The sequence below is a fragment of the Mus caroli genome, unplaced genomic scaffold, assembly GCF_978045245.1.
Source record: "Mus caroli unplaced genomic scaffold, Mus_caroli_1 scaffold_1, whole genome shotgun sequence".
NCBI classification, from domain to species: Eukaryota; Metazoa; Chordata; class Mammalia; order Rodentia; family Muridae; genus Mus; species Mus caroli.
Window position 1 is genome coordinate 132,614,005 of NW_028227256.1, and position 18,375 is coordinate 132,632,379.

Here is an 18,375-nt window from a genome sequence, read left to right on the forward strand (position 1 = left end):
AAAAAAAAGAGCAGAGACAAGGCTAGCCTCCCCCTCCCCCAGGCAGCTTCAGTGTCTTGTATAGTGCTCAGATAATATGTCTGAGGAGGAAAACTCTTTTGTGACACATGACTTTCTATACTAAATTTCATTCTAGCCATATGACTATTCCTCTTTCCAGGAGCCCCAACCCATCAAAGCTGTAGGGCCCTTAGCTAAGGAAACTGGTACCCAGAGAGGGAATGCATGTTTTCTAGGGTAACACAGGAGCTTAGTTCGATGCACTTGAGGCCAAAGCTCAAGTGTCCTCACTGCAGTGGCCCCTGGACTCAGGTGACTCCAGTTTCCTTCACTGCTGGTAAGAAGTTCACATCTGTCCCTCTGCAGCCTGTAACCTCCTCCTAGTCCCAGACCCGCCTAGTACACCTTGTTTCAATTTGCCAGGCCTTCAGAACCAGTGCAGGCTAAGGAGGCACAGCTCCCTCCAGCCCACGCCTATTACTAATCCTGTTTTGCTCTCTTTGGTGTATGTCTTTGTGTGTAGGAATAGAGACTGGGCCCTTGAGTTCCTTGTTAAAAAACAAAACAAAACAAAACAAAACAAGACAAAAATGTGTCTCTTTAATAATATTTTCAGACTGTGAATAAGCACAATGGTCCTTGATCTTGTTCTAAAATCATTACTAGTTTCATTTCTAAAATGCTTTCTCTGAAACAGTAAGATAGTATAAGGCGAGGACAAACAAAGCCCTCTAGGAGGAGTTGAACGGACCCACAGGGCTAGAGCTTCAGTTTTCAGTAAGAAAGGCAGACATTCCCTTTTCTTGCTAAATCCTGGTAGAGAAATGCGTGCCTCTCCCTAGATTGGAAGACTCCGGGAACAAGAGAAGGTGGGTCTTGTTGTCTTGGCAACTAGCGAGGTGGGGCTGAGCGGCGACTGTAGCAGCCAATAGATGCTGAAGGGGTGGAGCCTGCTGATCAGTGGCGGCTGCGGCTGAGCTTGCAGGTTGGTAGACCCGGCATTGGGGGAGGGGTGCGGGGTCGCAGGAACACTGGGGGTTCCCAGCCACCCCAAATCCTTAGGCAGGGTGTGCAATACTTTTGGCGGTTAGAATCGGGGCTTCTGGTTGGGCCTGAGCGGCGCTACCAGGGCGGTGGAGGCAGAGATGGCGGAGGGCGGTGGGAGGAGAGGTGAGGGTCGGAACGCGGCCTGGTGACAGGATCTAGGGGCTCCGGGCGGCTGTAACCTCAGAAAACTCCCTCTGCTAGTGCACAGATAGCTTTTGAGAGCTGGACTTGGTGAGGAGAGGGAAAGGTTTAGAAGGCCAGGAATCCTGGAACTCAGCCCTCTTCCCTCGTCTGGCAAAGCTGAAAAGGGGCCGAGGGTGCTGCCTCTGTTGTGACCACTATCCCTTTTTCCGACTCCATGTTTCTTTTTATCCCCCCAGGCATCTAGTCTTGCTGGCTCAGCAAGCCCGATAAGCATGAAGCTGCTGTGTTTGGTGGCTGTGGTGGGGTGCTTGCTGGTGCCCCCAGCTCAAGCCAACAAGGTGAGGGAAGTGGGCCAGCGACACCTTGTTCCTGGGCTGCCGCCGAGGTAGCGGAAACGCCACCCTGACCCCTCCCCCACCCGAGAACCCTACTTGGGGGCGGGGACCTTACCTGGGACAAGCTGCTGGCCATCTTAAGGGTGTAGAGAGCACGGGGTTCAGAGCCTACCACACAGGGTCCGGACCAAACTAGCCCTAGGTAGACTTCTCCGCAAGCAAGAAAGTTTGTTTAAGAGAAGTTACCCAAGTTCTCTGTATCTTCCTTTGCCCCAAGTAAAAACAGCTGTGGTCGAATCTCCTGCTCAATTTGATAGTCAAATCATGTAATGCTGTAAAATGCTCTGAGTGTAAAGGCATGCACAGATGGGAGCTTTTTGGCTTCAAAGCTAACGCAGCTGCACCGTGGACTCCAGAGGCTGCTCTCATTCCTTCCGGGTGGGAGACCCGCAGCTAGGTTTAGATGATGTATGCGGCTCTAGGCTGTACGCTTTCGATTCTGACTCTCCCTGAGACACTGAAATAACGTTGAGTATTAGGGCTTGCTTGCTTGCTTCTTTGCTCTTCAAGGAATTCCCGACGGGAGTCTTCCGGTGATAACGTCCCAGTTTTCTTTATTCATCCCTTTCCCCTTTCCAACCTAAGGAGTTAAGACAGAATTGAAGGGGAATCTGGCCACCTAGCTCACCAGACACAATTGTAGGCTCCAGGGTTGAAAAAAGCCTGTCACTTTGCTTGCTATATACACTGCAGTCCCACAATTCCCTCCTCCCCCCCATCCCATCCCTCCTCTTTCTCCCAGCACATCACTTCATGGATGGCAGGCAGCCTTGGGTAACTTCTGTGAGTTTGTTTTTGATACCAGAGAGGTTTCTATCTTGAGGACCAAGTGGAAGAACACGCTTCCTATAGAGCCAGACCTTGATGAATTGGGGATGGGAAAATTCAAAAGCATGCCTATAGTCACCCAACGGAGCAGAGTACAAGACTTTGCTAGCCTGCCTAGACTCTGAACCCAGGCAGGACTCTTCCCTGCAATTTCCTCTTTTTCCTTCCAGAGCTCTGAAGATATCCGGTGCAAATGCATCTGTCCGCCTTACAGAAACATCAGCGGGCACATTTACAACCAGAATGTGTCTCAGAAGGACTGGTAAGACACTGTCAATGGTTGAGCCCCCCAGCTATGTCACCGGCCAGACTGAAATTATCAATGTTTACTAGATTTCTTATCCTAGAGATAAGTTACCCATTCCTGTGGAGAGCCTACAAAGGAATATTTTGTCCTTAACCATTTGATAACAAAATCCAGGTATCTTGAATTCCAGCTGAGGAGGTTGGGTTTTGTTGTTTTGCTTTGAGTTTAAATCTCTGTTGATACATGTTAGAATGGTCGTAGAGACAAGGCAGGTGTGTGTAGCGTACACTTTTGCAAAGCTCTCTACCTGTGTGCTCCGTTAGCCTCAAGCAACCTTCTAAGGTAAAAGGAGTAGATATTCTTCCCATTATATAATTGCATAGGCTTAAGTCCAAAGATCTTATATTATGTTTCTTTTGTCTCTGGTCTTGAATTCATTCTTAGTCGCTTATTTAAAACAAAACAAAGCAAAAAGCATTGAATGACCAAAGATTCATTCAGGTAAAGAAAACCAGTGAAAGGAAGTATAAGCACAGTGTTCTAGAAGGAATAGTTTAAGGAGTTAGAATCTGGAGACACATTCAGTGGATGTTCAAGACAGGGAGAAAGGCTGCCGTGCTGAGGAGAAGGGAGGGGCATGTGGGATTGGAACTGGAAAGGCTTGGGATGGTGTCATAGTGTAGAAGTAGGGCCAGGGGATGGAAGCTTCAGGGGGATGGATCTCAGCGTGGGTTAAAAGCCATCTCTGGCGCTGCTAGTTCTAGGATGGGAGGCTTCATCCTTGAAGACATCAGCATACCGACGGGGTAGGGTCACAGCAAGGCATTGGATGGGGATGGGTCAAGGTTACCGCTACCTGTATATCAAGGATCACTAGGTGAGCTTTGAGAAAATACACAGTCCTGGCACTCTCCTGCCGAGATTTGATTCAGCAAATACGGTAGTGGTGGAGGGCTAACCTTTGCTTGGAATCCTTGAGGTGCTCATAATGCGATCCAGAGCACATCTGAGAGTTTTCAGGCGGTTATTTTCAAGCTTCTGGATAGCATGAGAGGCATTCTATGCGGATGCATAGACTCGAGGACCGCCCTTCCTGGATCCCGTTTGTTTCAGATTACTTAATATCCACTGTACTTTGATTTACTTTTAAAATTCATATGTGTGTGCGTATGTATATGTCTGTGTGTTTGCCTACTTTTATGTCTGTTTACTATCTGCATACAATACTTGCAGAAGCCAGAAGAGGGCCCTTGGATTAGATTCCTTGGAATGGGAGTTACAAAAGCTTGTGAGCTGCCATGTGGATGCTGTGAATCAAACCCGGGTCCTCTGGAAGAGCAGCCAGGAGTGCTCTTAACCATGGAGCCATCTCTCCAGCCCTATAGTGATTTCCTTACGAGCAAAGTATGGTAATAATTTTGAGTGTGAAGTGTGTATATTAATGTGAATTTATATAGTACTTAGGATGATACCCACACATGCTAACATAAATGTTAGCTGATGTTTATTAATAATATCATACTATCACCCTTTGTAGCGATTACATAATCAAATTATTCTATAACCCTGGGAAGTGTGGCCTTCTCCTAAAGCACTCGTCTAATTCTTGTGTTTCTTCTGACCTGATGGTGGCATTACCACAATGGCAGTCTGGAGAGACTGCAGTGGACTCCTCTCATCGGCAGAGACACGACACTGACCCCACTTCCTTCACACAGGCAGACTCTGCTACTGGAAAACGTTAGCAATGCTCTCTGGGCTTATACTGTGACCTGAAAACTCAAGCTTGGTTGCCCAGAGGATGGGATCCTGCCTATAACTTCCAGGCTGTAGTTTATCCTTTCTCTTCAGAAGCAGACTTGGGGGTTATCTGATGAACAGTTTCACATTAAGAACCTAAATGTCAGCAGTTCCTTCCCTTAAGGGTGTTGGGCAGAGGCTAAAACTTGGGGGTAAGACCCCAGGATTCTAGGGTCTGGCAGCACTGACCCTGGCTGAGAGCCATCATGGATTTACTTGGTGACCATTGGTGGAGCAGAAATGGACATGCTACCGGCATCTTAGTGCCAGGACTAGAATTAGAGATCTCATGGAGTCTTTAGGTCTAGTGTCCCATGCTGGCTTTAGGACTGAGGCCAGCACCCAGTGTCATATTAGTGTGTTGCTGGTTTCTGTCATCTAGTGTTGAAAGAATATAATCACATCCATATAAAAAGTCCCTTTTGGTGGGTCTTTTGAGAAATGTTGCATAGACAAGTCCCAGAGTTGAGGTGTTAAAGTAGGACCCTTCTACAAACACAGCCTGTCAGGGAAACACAAGCTGTGTGGGGTATGCAATCAGAACTGGGTTGGCTGAGAGGTCCTGCAAACTCTTCCTTACCACTGCCTGCCTCCTACACAGTATTTCAGTGCTACCCAAAGGGGCACAGTTTGAAAGACACCGATCAAGCTTAGCTTCCATCATCAGTGAAAGACTGAGGCCCAGGGAGGTTAAGTAAGTTACTGACATCACAGACTCAGAAGAGCTTGTCTTTCGCCTTCACTTTCTTCCCTGCCCAGTCCCCAAAGTCAAATGGAAGTATGTAGAGTTTTGGTGACTCTCGGGAGAGCCAGAAAGGACAGAAATCTTTCACCTTTTTATTGCTGTTCCCTGTAACTGTTTACAGCCTATTTCCCTGGGCACCAGGGTCCAAGTTGAAGAACTAAAGATGGTTTCCTAACACTACACCTTGACTTTCCAGGGCATTCACAGATCCTACTGTAGCCATGGGGTAGCCTTTCTGATCCAGAGCTCTGTGTGGCTCAGGAAAGGGAGAACTCTGCTCCCTGGAGGCTTGGTTTGTTGGAGAAGGGAGAGCCACATTCACTCTGCACAGGAATGATGGGAGATTGTGTTTTACATTTTAGAGACAGTTTCACATAGTTCTGGACACCCTTGAACTCAAGATCCCCTTACTTAGTTCCCAGAGCACTGGGATTACAGTTGGGCTTACACCACCATGTCTGGCTCACGGTGACCAGTGGAAACTAGCCTTGTCTGTGAATGATTCCCAAGTGATGTGCAAGGCCTAGAGGCAGTGCCCTGAAACACAGCAAGGAGGCTCCTGTTCCTGCTGCAGAGGGTAGAGTGTTACCCAGAGGTGGAACCAGGATCATCAGAGGGTTAGATAACAGATAGACGCCACACACTGGACTGGAGGAGAAACGGAGTCTTTGAAGGACCTTCTCCTCTTATGTCAGTGCATGGCCTTGCATATCCTTGGCGCCTCTGCTAACACCCCAGCCCGACAGCTTGGAATATCAAGCCTGACTGTATTCAGGGAGCCATGCTTGCCTTTTGCAGCACGTCCATCAGAACTGGAAGAACCTTTTAAAGTGACAGTGAAGGCGGGCTGACTGTCCACTACAGCATGATGCTTTCCTGCTTCACCTCTTTGAGCCTCTGAATGGCTTATTTTCTTCTCAGTGATAGTGCTTTTTTCTCTGGAGTCTTTTGGTTGGAAACCTAATGATCTAAGGAAGTTTGGGAATGAGACCTAACTGCACAGCTGGGCTCAAGCTGGACAGAGACTGAGTCAGCCACTGGTGGTGGCCCAAACCTCACAAGCGTGGCGAAACTGCCATTTTTGCCATTCTAGGCGTGTTTCCTTCATTTTAATAGAAAATGTACCCACGTTGCTCAGGAGCACTGCTGGTGAAGTGAGCGGTGGAGGCTCACTCTTGGCTTCTGATATAGTTGGCACTCACCCACTGAACCCACACCATGCTCAGCACAAGCGATAGGGACCCATGCAAGCTATAACTTGTGTTTGCATGGGACCTCACATCTATTGGGTAGAAGAGTCCACATCAAGGATGAAGAGCAGTGTGGTTGGGGATGAGGCAGGGGATGGGAGTGTGGGTGGGTGGTCAGACCTTAGGGCTGAATCATCTGATTGGGCTGTAGTAGGGTGGGGCCAGAGAGGGGCAATGGGACAGTTTGTTTGCCTGGGTGTTGGAGGAACTATGGAGCCACTGATTGGTTTTAAGCTGAAGAAGGATTTGACAGGAATCCCAGTTTGCTATGGTCCTTGGTGCTGTCACTTGGCTACTGTGGGAAGTGGGTTCTAGGCCAACTAGAGGCAAAGGAGCTAGGAAAGACATAAACATTTGCCTGAGAAAGATTATGAGAGCTCCAGGTCCCACAGCCAGTGCGCAGGACTGACAACTGGGGTCAAAGTGCATGGATGTGGCGATTAAGGCTCCTATGGGGCAGTTAGGTGGTGAGCACAGTCGTCAATGGGCCTGAAGAGATCTAGAAGGCTGAAGGGACGTTTGGATTGGAGACCCAGGCCAGGAAAAACAGCCCAAGAGAAGGCAGCTAAGGGCAGGGCTTTAGGACCACTGATGAGTTTTGTCCTGGTCCTGTGGCCAGGAAATGGGGCTGTTGTCTGGGAGAGCCCTTCCTGGGAGCTCGCACCTATGGGCTTAGGCCTTCAGCATCCTGCTAGCCGCTACTCCTGGAGCTCCGGGTGTGGGACCCTTTGTCAGCCCTGTCTGTTTGTGTTGCAGCAACTGCCTGCATGTGGTGGAGCCCATGCCAGTGCCTGGCCACGACGTGGAAGCCTACTGCCTGCTCTGCGAGTGTAGGTACGAGGAGCGTAGCACCACAACCATCAAGGTACCGCTGCGGGTTGGGGGGGCGGGGGGGGGCGGGGGCTGCATCCGCGTGTGTCTCAACCCATGAGTTCTGTTCTGTTTTTAACATTCTGAAGCCTTGTGCAGATAAGGGACCTGGTTCCCACATTTTGGGTGGGGGCGGGGTTTCTGACATGGCGGCAGGGCTCCTATGCAGTGAGAGTGAGAGCTTTTACCGCTGCACGAGGCTCCATTTTCCCTCCAGAGCAGCAGCTCTCAGCCTTCCTAACGCTGTGACCCTTTGATACAGTTCCTCGTGTAGTGGTGACCCCCCCCACACACACACACTATAACATTATTTCATCGATACTTCATGACTAATTTTACTAGTTACGAATCCTAACGTAAATATCTGATATTCAGGATATCTGATATGTGACCCTCAAGGGCATCATGACCCGCAGGTTGAGAACTGCTGTTCTAGAGAAGGCATTGAGTACGTCTCCTCCGGGTGCCTGACTGTCAGCACGATGCTAGGAGTAGAGGTAGACTCCAAGGGAGCATGCAGGTTATCCTCAATGATGTTAGCCTCCTTTGAAAAAGCCTTCATGGCCACATAAGGCATTGGACATTAGATTCAGGGTCTTTTACTGTTTCCTGAGCCTCGCCCTTGTTAACCACCTGGATGAATTGAAGATAGAAGTGATAGATATGGCCCACTCCAGATATGGAGAAGGGTGCTACAAAGCCCTTGTCTGTCCTTCTGTCATCAGGCTGGATTCAGACCTGTCTGGAGGCTGAGAAGCCAACCATCCTCTGACAAGCAGAGAAATAGTATCAGAAAAAGTTTAACGATATCAAATTCTTCCTTGGCTCTTGCTTTTGAGGCATGTTTAGAGAGGAGCTCATCTTCACACGGTCCCTGCCTGCCCTAGGGAGCTATGGCCCTTAGGACTGTAACTCCCCATACTCCCCCATTTATGTGGAAAATAGCTGTGTGTTATCCTTTAGCTCTGTCAGGCTGGGCAGGTTGCCTTCTATTCACTCTCCTGCCTGGGGCAGCCTCTCTGGACCTCTCCTGATGGTGCTGACTTCCTTCATAGGTCCCACCCTCTAGAGACCATCTAGATGCCCAGGACCTTCGATCCAGAGCCCAGTGTCACCTCCTCCCTGTGGAAGGGAAGGTGCTCCCAGCACGGGGACTGTGTCAGCACAGGCTCCGAATCCCTCGTAGTTTGCTCTGCCTAGGAGCCTCAAGCACGTGTGTCACCTCCCCTCTCCTGAGGTTCTCTATTCTCTGTGTGTATACTCGTCCGTGTGGAGGCCAGAGGTCAACTCTGAGTGTTTTCCTCAGTTGCTTTCTGCCTTGTTGCTTGAGGCAGAACCTGGAGCTTATCAGTTCAGCTGAGTTAGCTGACAGTCCTATGTCCTCCCCCGAGCACTGAGCATATTGGCACACGCCATCTTGTGTGATGTTTTTTTGATTGTGAGTTCTGGGAAATTTAAATTGTATCCTCATGCTTGCGAGCAATCACTTCACTGAGCTATCATCTTGGCCCTTAGTGTGGGTTGGTTTGTTTTCTAACCCCTTTTTCCAGTCAGGGCCACTGCTGGATCAGATGCCAGCAATAGCTAGGCATTTTGGGTGGGTAGAAAAAGCATTTGAGGTGTAGCCAGCCAAGCCAGGTCCACATCTCATCTCTGTCACTTCATCTGCCAGTCTTGGGGCCCTGGGTGAATTCTGTGGAACTGTGGTTCCAGTATGGTGATCCCATCCCATCTGGGCCATTTCAGGCTGAGTGGAGGAGGTCCTGTGGTCTTCACTGAGGGATTAGTGACTCAGGAGAGAGACCATGAGTGCTGAATGTCGCATAGGGGCCTCCAGTACTCACACTTCACACTGAGTTAATCTTACTGAGTCTGCCCTTTAAATGCTTTTGATTCAGTGTGTTTTGTCTGTGGTGGGGATACATGTCACAATTGAAGCACACACAGAACAACTTATGGGAGTCAGTCCTTTCCACCATGTGGGGCCACCCGGTCACCGAGCTTGGTAGCAGGCACCTCTATCTGCTGAGCCATCTTACTGGCCTGCATCCGTCCTTCCCAGAAGACACAATTACTCTAGCTTAGGAGGCTCCGTACGTGGGAGATGAGTGAGGTAGTCATCTTCCCTTCCCTCAGCCCTCAGGATGCAGCCTCTTGCTTTCCCCCCATCCCTCCCCCCATGCATAACGATGCACTAAGCATAGCACACCCTCTCAGGACACGAGCTACCCCCTCCCATTCTGCACCCGAAGTGAGGCCAGCCTGGATCCCCTGGCTTACTCTTTTTGGTCTCTGTTCTCTGGCCTCCTCAGCTGGTCCTCCTTGCTCTGGCCTAGTTCCTCATGAATCTCTAGTCTTTGATATAGGCTCTTGTATAGCCAGATGGCCCCTGCCTCTCACGTCACCTCAGAGTCTCTCAGGTGCCTAGCAGCAAGCTTAGTATCTGAAATCTTGGTGCCTGCTGGAATGTTCCTTGTCATTGAACTGTCTCAGGCCAGCACAGAGCCTGTGGTGTGCATCACTTTCCCTTCCATCCAGCCCCACACTGCCTCCTAGTACCAGTCTCTAACTTGATGGTAGCCAGGGTGGATATAAGACTAGAAATGGGGTCCTGACTCTGAATATGGGGGTCACTGAACAAGGCTGATGTCTTCCATAGGTCATTATTGTCATCTACCTGTCTGTGGTGGGGGCCCTCTTACTCTACATGGCCTTCCTGATGCTGGTGGACCCGCTCATCCGGAAGCCAGATGCCTATACTGAGCAGCTGCACAATGAAGAGGAGAATGAGGTAACCCTAGCTCTCTGGGCTAAACCCTAAAGCAGGGGTGCCCGTCCTCCCCACCCCTGTCATCTTCAGTTGCTTTTCCCTGTCCATTTTCTCATACTTCACCAAGAGACAGCAGCCATTGCCCTTTGCCCCTCCAGATGCGCTAGGCAGTGGCTCTGAGCTTCCCTGACACCTGGCACCAGGCAGCCTCAGTGCTTGGTGTTCCTAGGCTGGGGTGGAGGAGGGCGATCCTCCCAGGGACACATGCTATGCTGCCTGCTCAGATTGGGTCTAGCATGCAGAGGACTCCTTGGAGGTAGCAGGTTTTGTTCAGGGATTCGACAAGCATCTGTCAAGTGCTCACTCAGTTCAAAGCTTGGCCGTGGGGGCTGGTGACAGAGGGGGAATCTCAGAAGCTAGAAGGCCAGGTGCGTGGTGACCAGCACAGCCATGTACAAATGCAGGATTTGGATTTCTTAGGATAGACTAGGAGTGGTGGCAAGTAGAACTGCCCGGGAAGTTCAGCCAGATCAATGAAGGCCTTGAATGTCAGGCTAAAGAATCTTGAGTTCATATGATAAGCAATTAGGAAGCACTGTGCCAGGCAGCTTACATACCTGTCTGAAGGACAGCGTCTCTGCAGCCTCCTCGCTGGAAGAAACCACAGTCTGTCAACGGACTGGGGATTTGGTACAGGAACCTAGGTGTGTCTAGATGAGCATGTGGCAGGAATGCGCCTCAGCCATGACAACTGGCCCTGGGAGATGTCACCAAAGAAGCCAGAAGATGGCTACCTTAAAGAAGAAAAAGAAAAAAAAAAAAAAAAAAACGTGGCCCTTGCCAGCTGCCTTCTGATGTTTATAGAGAAGAGCTTGTACTGGGGGCAAAAGGGCCCACCCACAGGTTGAAGTGGGAGATGTGACAGGACCGTGTTAGGTTTGATGATAAAGAGGAGAGGGCTTCCTTTTTATATAGTGAGTTGTGGGTCACTGGAGGTGACCAAGCCAAGCTGTCCTAGGCAATTATAGTTTGAGAGGTTTTTAAAGTTCTAAATTGGAGACAAAGAACGAAAAATTCAAATGCATGTGAGGACCCTGACACTCAGAGTCTTCAGGTGGTAGGGTCTGGACCAGCCCAGACAATAAGGATAAGGACAGGCAGGTAGGTACTGGGAGCCTGCACCCCACCAGCCTCCTCCTGGCATGAATTTGGCCAAAGGTGGAGCAGAGGTGATGAGCCTCACCCCCCACCCCACCCCCTGGAGGTGTGACTAGGGAGGTGGTGGCCCTGGCAGTTGGGTGGTCTTGCTTGAGAGGAAAGCTCGCTTGCCTACCCAGTTATTAATGTAGTGTAATCGCAGCTCTGATAGGAGAGGAGCGTCACTAATAAACACGGGGCGATTAGGGGTAAGGTGGTAATTGCAGTCCTGGCCGGGGGAATAATTGAGAGATGCAGCCGATGATTACATAGCTCGCGCCATGATTCCTGAGGAATGCATGGCTCCTGGGCATGGCCTTGCCATGTCTCCTGCCACCCCATCCTAGATACGGAGCCAGGGGAAGGGTGGCTTGCCGTCTCTGCATCTGGGCCTAGGCCTCTCTTCCTACGAGAGCCTACCTGTGGGGAGCCTTGAGGATGTGGAATCAGAGTAAGCCCTCCCTGCTGTGGGATTGGCCTGGTGGAAAGGAGCCTAAGGATTTCTGTCTGGCCGTATAAGGGGTTGCAGCAGGCCGTCACTGGCAGATTCAAGCCAGAGCTTATGAGCTCATTCCCCATCTGTAGAGGACATTGCTCATTTCCCACCCAAGACTTCAAAGGGTCATAAAATGCCGTATTTTTAGTTTCTTGGAGACTCTGACCTAAAGTCAGTTTGCTCTGCTTGGTCCCAAACTCAGGGGTTGGGAGTGGAGGGCCAGGAAGAGTCTCGTCCAGCATCCTCAGAGTAGGCGGGGAAATCCTGTGCTCTCATGACATGGCACTCTGCTCCATCCCCTGACTTACTGTCATTCTGCATGGTGTCCAGGCGTAGGTGCCTGGGGCTCACTGCTCCCATCCTCTCCTGCTGTGTGCTGCTGAATCCTGCAGGCGGTACTGTGGGGAGACTTACTAAGACCTTTGGCCTGTGTACAGGCTTCAGCCCCAAGATGGCCGAAACCAGATGCCTGGGCCAGGACCATAAAGGCAGGCAGCTCAAATCTGACTTGAAGGGATGATAGTCTTTGGGGGGAAGAGGGTTACTTTGGGAAAAATCCTCTTTAAGGTCCTAAAAGAGGACATTTTTAGTAAAAGATCCCTGTGTTAGGAGCAAAGGCTTCCTAGCAGAGAAGAACTTTTGAGTGTGGCTCTGAGGGCTGATGGGAGAGTGAGTACCGCCCCTGGTCCATGGAAGTGGAATAGCCCCAAGGTGCCTTCTTATAGGGCATTGGGCTGGAGTGGTGAGGGACAGTCTTCGTCACCACAGTCGGCACACCAGGAAGGTCTCCTTTCAAGTGGCCATAAAGCCAGGGCCTCTGGATTGATAGTTGCCTGGAGAGACCTCCCCTGACCCAAAGGGACTTAACTTCCAGCTCAAAGTGGGAGAGTTGGAGCGAGCCCTGGGCTTCCTTGAGGTGTCACATGAGCTTATACAGCTACTGGCCTCCGAAAGAAAAGTGTCTGTCCTCAGGGGCTCCCCTTTCCCGCTCCCAGGAGCCTGGGACCCAGATAGAAGTGAAATTTGATAGCCAGTGAGTGTTTGCTAGGTTTAGGGGGGCTCCTGGGCTCTATCACCCCAATTCTTATAGGTAGGAGCTCTCCTGCCAGGGGATAGGGGCCTCTGGCAAAGAAAGGGAGGCATCCCCCCACTGCACAGCCCAGTCCACAGAGGGAGATGAAAGGCCCTCGTGCTCCCTTTGAAAGCACTGGCAGAGCCTCAGTGGGCCTGGCTGCTGGGCGCTGCCTCCCTGGATTCCAGTGGCATTAGACCTAATCCCTAGGCTCAGACGCCCTTTGAAAGGAGGAAGCCAGCATGTTTGTAGGGACAGAAACAGCAACAGAGCCATTTTAGATGTACAGAGCTGGCCCCCTTTGAAGAGGGAGAAATGAGGGTTTCTCCAAGGCTCTTGCCGTCTCCGCCACTCGCTCCTGAGCTCTGACAGGGTCTTCAAAGTTCTCCCTCCCAGTGGGGGCAGTGCAGAGAGTTAGTTCTGAGACTCCTGTGGGAGGGGGTGTACAAGGAAACCAAAGGAAGAGGATAAGGATGATGGGAGCTAAGGTCATGGAGAGCCAGACGAAAAGAAAGCCAGGGTCACCGAAGACTGGCCTCCCTTCCTGTCTGTAGATGGATGGCAGTATGCACTAAGAACCCTGGGGGCCCTGGGGTTTGGGAAAGACGGGTCCAGACTGTTCAGATAGCCTCCTCACCCTGATAATAGAATAGGGAGGTGTGCCGTTCAGCAGATACTTCTAGAACGTCGTGGGGCTAGACTGCATAGCGCTTGAGAATAGTCCTGGTTGAGGTCCCAGCTCCACCACTCACTGCCCTTGCTACTGAGCTCAGGGTATAGCTTTCTAAGCCGGGAGTAGACAGAGTAGCTCTTGCCTCAGGGCCGCTGTTGGGATCGGGCATTAAAGGCTTTTGCAGACCCTGAGTGCGCTCGTCCAGAGAGGGGAGCCTCTGGCCACAAGTAACCTGCAGCTACCTGTCTTTGATCTAACTCTGGGGTGAGTTGTGCCTGCTTCTCTGGTTGTCCATATGATTTCCTCTTGGGAAAATCCAGCCAAAGGCAGAAGCAACTGAGTCCTAAGACAGGAGATCCAGGGGCATGAACAAGTTCAAATGTGGTCCCATGAAATTAGGTGACCTTGGTTTGCGAGGCAGTTTCTCCTTCAGAGTCTAAGTTGTACAAAAGATGGAGGTGATATTAGCCACTTGCTGTAGGAGCCTGTCAAGTACCTGGGAAAGAGACCGGTGTATAGTGAGTGGTGTATGCTTGTCAGGGTGACATCAGTCTGGTTACCTGGGGACCTCTAGGGACTTGTCTGTCGTCGTCGTCCCCCCCCCCCCCCCACCGCATTCCTCAGCCCAGACCTGATGGGAGAAGGGAGGCTAAAGGGAAGACTTTCCTTGCTGCCCCACCCTCCTCCCCATTCACCTGCCAGTTCTATGACCAGCAGGCAGGCCTGAGGCCATCTGTGGGTCTTCTTAGGGAATAGATGTGGCTACTCTAATACCTTTTAATCAGACTGTCAGCCATGGGGACACAGAGGCTCTCAGCAGCAGCTTTCTCCCACTTGAGAGCTGTTTGCTGCGACTTCACCTGAGCACTCCCAAGTGGAGCTGTGGCAATGTGGTGTGTTACAACATGCTCCCTTGATGTTCTGCTCCGGCTCTGTCCAGCTCCCACTTCCTCAGACAACCCAAGAGCAGAGCTTCTGCCTGTTCACCAGCTCTAGCACGCCCCGGATGACCCCAGGCCTGCGGTTTACCCCCAGGCACTCACTAACCAGAGCCCTCCAGGGCAACACGGGGCCTAGAAATGGGCAGGAGTAGGATTGTGGAAGAAAGCAGCCCTTGGGCCCCCGAAGCTAGACTGGGGTCCTGGGGGAGCCAGCTGGTACTCAGGCGGGCAGGTCTTCGGTGCCCACCCCTACCCCACAGCCATGCTAAGAGCAGTCTGAGCCAAGCTGCTTTCTTTGTTGGGCCACTTAGGCAGCGCAGCCAGTCTGGGGAGGAGTGGAGTGGAAGGTGGTGTAGGCCACAGTGATGCTCAGAGGCAGCTCCCCTGACAGTAGTCAGCCTGCCTTTCCCCCTTCTCTGCCTCAGTGATTCCCGGCACTGACCTTGAGTGCTTTCTATCTCCAGAAGCTGACCCAAGTTTCTGTATACATTGTGTCCTTGAGACCACCTCAGTCTCCATCCTGTATGAGAGAGATTGGCTCTGACCCACCTAAGGCCATGTGTCTGGTAGGAGTCAAAGCCAGGTTTTTTTGAGTCGGCTCCACTGTGCTGAACTCCCAGGGAGAAGGGCACTTGAGCCCTGACCTATGCTTGCCAGTTCTCTTGACAAACGGTTCTCCCCATGACAAACACATCTTGTAGTCACACAATGGTACTCGAGCACATCAGACCTAAAGGAATTTTGTGAGACATGGCTAGGATTTTTGTTTTTCTTTGGGTTTGCTTTTGGGTTTGGGCATGTTGCTAGAAATTGTCCTACAGCCACAGGCATGGTTAGCTAGGGCTTGACTTACTGTGGAGACGCAGGCCTAGCTCTTTAAACATGGTCTGTCCTGAGACAGCATCTCACTAAGTGGTTGCCACTGGCCTTGAACTTGCTATCCTCCTGTTTCTGCTTCCTGGGTAGCTGGGATGGCAGGCCTGGACCTCACCTGGCCTGCCCATGACACCCACTCAGTCTTGAGCATGGACTCCCAGGGGACCATCTATAAGTCACCTTAGGAGCAAGTGAGCTCAGGACAAATCGCCCAGCACTGTGCTTCAAGGATAAGGCTGTCCCAGCCCTTTGACCCCAGCCTCCTCTCTGCCCTGCCAGCCTCTCTATACCCTCCTGCCCCACCCCACTCTCAAGCTGGCAGCTGCAGTGACAGAAGCTATGCCAGCTCGGGGCATTAGAAGCAAAGTTGCACTTACTGGGCGGCTCTGGGCTTAGAGGGCTGCACTAATCCTTTAAGAGATATGTGGCAGGAGATGAGAGGCGGGGAGAGCTAGGGAGGAAATCCCCACGGGCTGTGGGCCTGGCCCTCGGCTCTAATTCTCCCCCCAGAGATCAGCTCCGGGTCCTGCAGGAAATGCATGGGCTCTGGAGCTTCAGAGGCAGAGGAGTGATAATTAAGAGAAGACTGACGACAGAAGCGAAGTGGGTCTGAGAGCAAAGGGGAAGGGGGACAGGGAAACCAGCAGAGGGAGAGAGAGAGAGAGAGAGAGGGAGAGAGAGAGAGAGAGAGAGAGAGAGAGAGAGAGAGAGAGAGAGAGAGAGAGAGAGAGAAAGAGAGAGCAGAGCTGCCAAGCAGGGGACTGGCTGACTGCTGCAGCCGGCCATGACATGGGAATGCTAGAGTTGGACTCTAACCCTAGACTTTCACCCTACCAGGCTCTGAAGGATGTCCCATCTTCTCTTTTTCAGGAGAAGCAATCTCTCTCTCTCTCTCTCTCTCTCTCTCTCTCTCTCTCTCTCTCTCTCTGTGTGTGTGTGTGTGTGTGTGTGTGTGTGTGCCCTTCTTCTTGTCCCCTGAGCATAGGACAGAGAGAGGAGGTGTGCAGATGAGTACCTGCCCTGTGCATTTGGGTACATAGCTCTTGAAGTCTTGGCCGCTGTGCATGAGGCCTTGAAGCCAATATTCAGTCCTTCTCCTGAGACTTAGGAGTGGCTAGGGTGAGACCTAGACTTGAGCCAGCTCTGCTGGAATTGCTTGGGCCCCAGAAGATGCTCCTGACTCTTAAAGATGCCAAAGCTTTCTGGCTAGGCACACCATTGAGGTCTTCAGATAACCAGGCAAGGCGCTCATGGAGCCCACAGCCCTTGGGGAATTCAGACTTTAGAAGTGCTCACTGGGGCACTTGGTTCCATGCTAGACTTTAAGGATCCAGAGCCCTGACCCCTCCATCCTCATTCAGATCGTTTCCCTTCTTATTCCAATGCAGGATGCTCGCGCCATGGCAGCAGCCGCTGCATCCATTGGAGGACCCCGGGCAAACACTGTCCTGGAGCGGGTGGAAGGTGCTCAGCAGCGGTGGAAGCTGCAGGTGCAGGAGCAGCGGAAGACAGTCTTCGACCGACACAAGATGCTCAGTTAGATGGTTGCCATGATTGCATCAGAGACCTGGGCCATGGCTACCAGATTCTGGGGCTCACTGCAGTCTTCCCTGGGTCTTCCCTTCAAATGCCCATGGCGTTTGTCCTTCTCCCTCTCTAGAAATGTACTCGACTGTTATAACTAGGGAGTGTGATTGGGTCTCTGTAGGTCTCTGGGGGGTAGAGGGGAGGGGAGGGAAGGCAGAAGGGAACAGAGACATTTGAGGTGGCCACATGATTGAGTGGAATTCATCCCTCCTGTCTTCGCCATTCCTCCCAGCTCCACATCTTAAGGATGCTTACGGGAGATGGAGCTGTGTCATCAAGAGCTCGGTGGGTTCAAGGAAAGTATGACCCAGCGCTCAGCCTTCCCTCTAGGATGCTGTGGTCCCCATTCCCACTTCCTCCAGTGCCAGTACTTTAGCTTGGCCTGGCCCCAGCCTCAGGAACTGTTGTGGTGCCACTGAGCCCACGGTCATCTCCAGAGTCCACCTGGAAGCCTGCTCCCCTCTCCTCGGCTCCTGGTCCACCAGTGCATGGCAGTGCCCATGCATGCCAGCATATTCAGCAGCTGTCACCTTACTCCCGTCCCAGGAGGCCATCAGGCCTCCCACCTCTCCCCTGTGACTGCAGCTGCTGAGCCATAAAGTTAGAGCCTTTGACACAAGGCCAATGGGGACCAGAGTACCATGGCTCCTGTCCTTGGATGGCCTCTTGTCCCTGAATTTCATTGTATCATGCATGGAGAGAAATGTCTGTCTTTCTGTTGTCTGTACATCGAAGAAGCCATTAAATTGTTTTATTTCTCAAATGTTGCAGATCTCAAGGGAGATGGAGAGCCATGAGAAAGTGTTCTGCAAGTGATCTGGTTAGGTGTGCTGTTCCATATGGGGGACAATACATCTTCCTAGGTGGATTCAGACATAGGCAGCGCTTTGCAAAGCCAGGGTGGACTCTTGCCACCTGCTGAGGAAAGAGGCACAAGCTCAGTAGGGTACTGCCTGTGTGTGTGCACACCGCAAGGGGACAGTAGGTGTCACATTTACTTCACCTTTGAAACTGCACAGTGCCCACCCGATGTCATCCATACCCTACAGGCCCGTTAAATGGTGTTTCTTGCAAAATGTCTAAGCAAAACCCAGATGGGAGAGGGATTGAGAGGGTAGGCAAGAAAAATGTACCCTAGAAGCTTCCAGAGTGGCCACTCAGCAGAGTCCAGCCCTGGCTCAGCCCAGGCCTACATGTGGATGGTGGGAGGTGTCGAGGCCTCGGTCGCACAGCAAGTGCCTGTAAGGAGCTGTATGTCGGATCAGAGTTGCCGTTCTTCCAGGTTTCCCTTTGACCATGCGTGGAAGATGTCTGTGAAGCCTTTGGTTCTTTGTGAGGGGTTGGAGACGAGAGAGCAGTTTCAGTGTTTCAAGGGCTACTGACATTCAGTGCTAAGTATCAGGAGGATGGGAAGGGCTGGGACATGCAGATGGGGCT

At 51.5% G+C, this 18,375-nt stretch overlaps 1 protein-coding gene across 3 annotated transcripts; it reads left to right on the top strand.

The window, feature by feature from the left end:
- Nucleotides 1–917: 917 nt before the first annotated feature.
- Tmem9 (transmembrane protein 9) lies at nucleotides 918–17,701 on the top strand. 3 transcript variants are annotated; one of them, XM_021159659.3, is made up of 6 exons: nucleotides 918–985; nucleotides 1,428–1,529; nucleotides 2,585–2,676; nucleotides 7,213–7,321; nucleotides 9,986–10,117; nucleotides 16,740–17,701. In XM_021159659.3, the coding sequence occupies exons 2-6, from the start codon at nucleotides 1,464–1,466 to the stop codon at nucleotides 16,890–16,892; spliced, it is 552 nt and encodes a 183-aa protein (XP_021015318.1). In that variant the 5' UTR covers nucleotides 918–985; nucleotides 1,428–1,463; the 3' UTR covers nucleotides 16,893–17,701. The 3 variants fall into 3 exon arrangements, with proteins under 3 accessions (XP_021015318.1, XP_029337162.1, XP_085697536.1); XM_029481302.2 differs by lacking the exon at nucleotides 918–985 and adding an exon at nucleotides 1,034–1,067; XM_085841410.1 differs by lacking the exon at nucleotides 918–985 and adding an exon at nucleotides 1,147–1,170.
- Nucleotides 17,702–18,375: the final 674 nt, after the last annotated feature.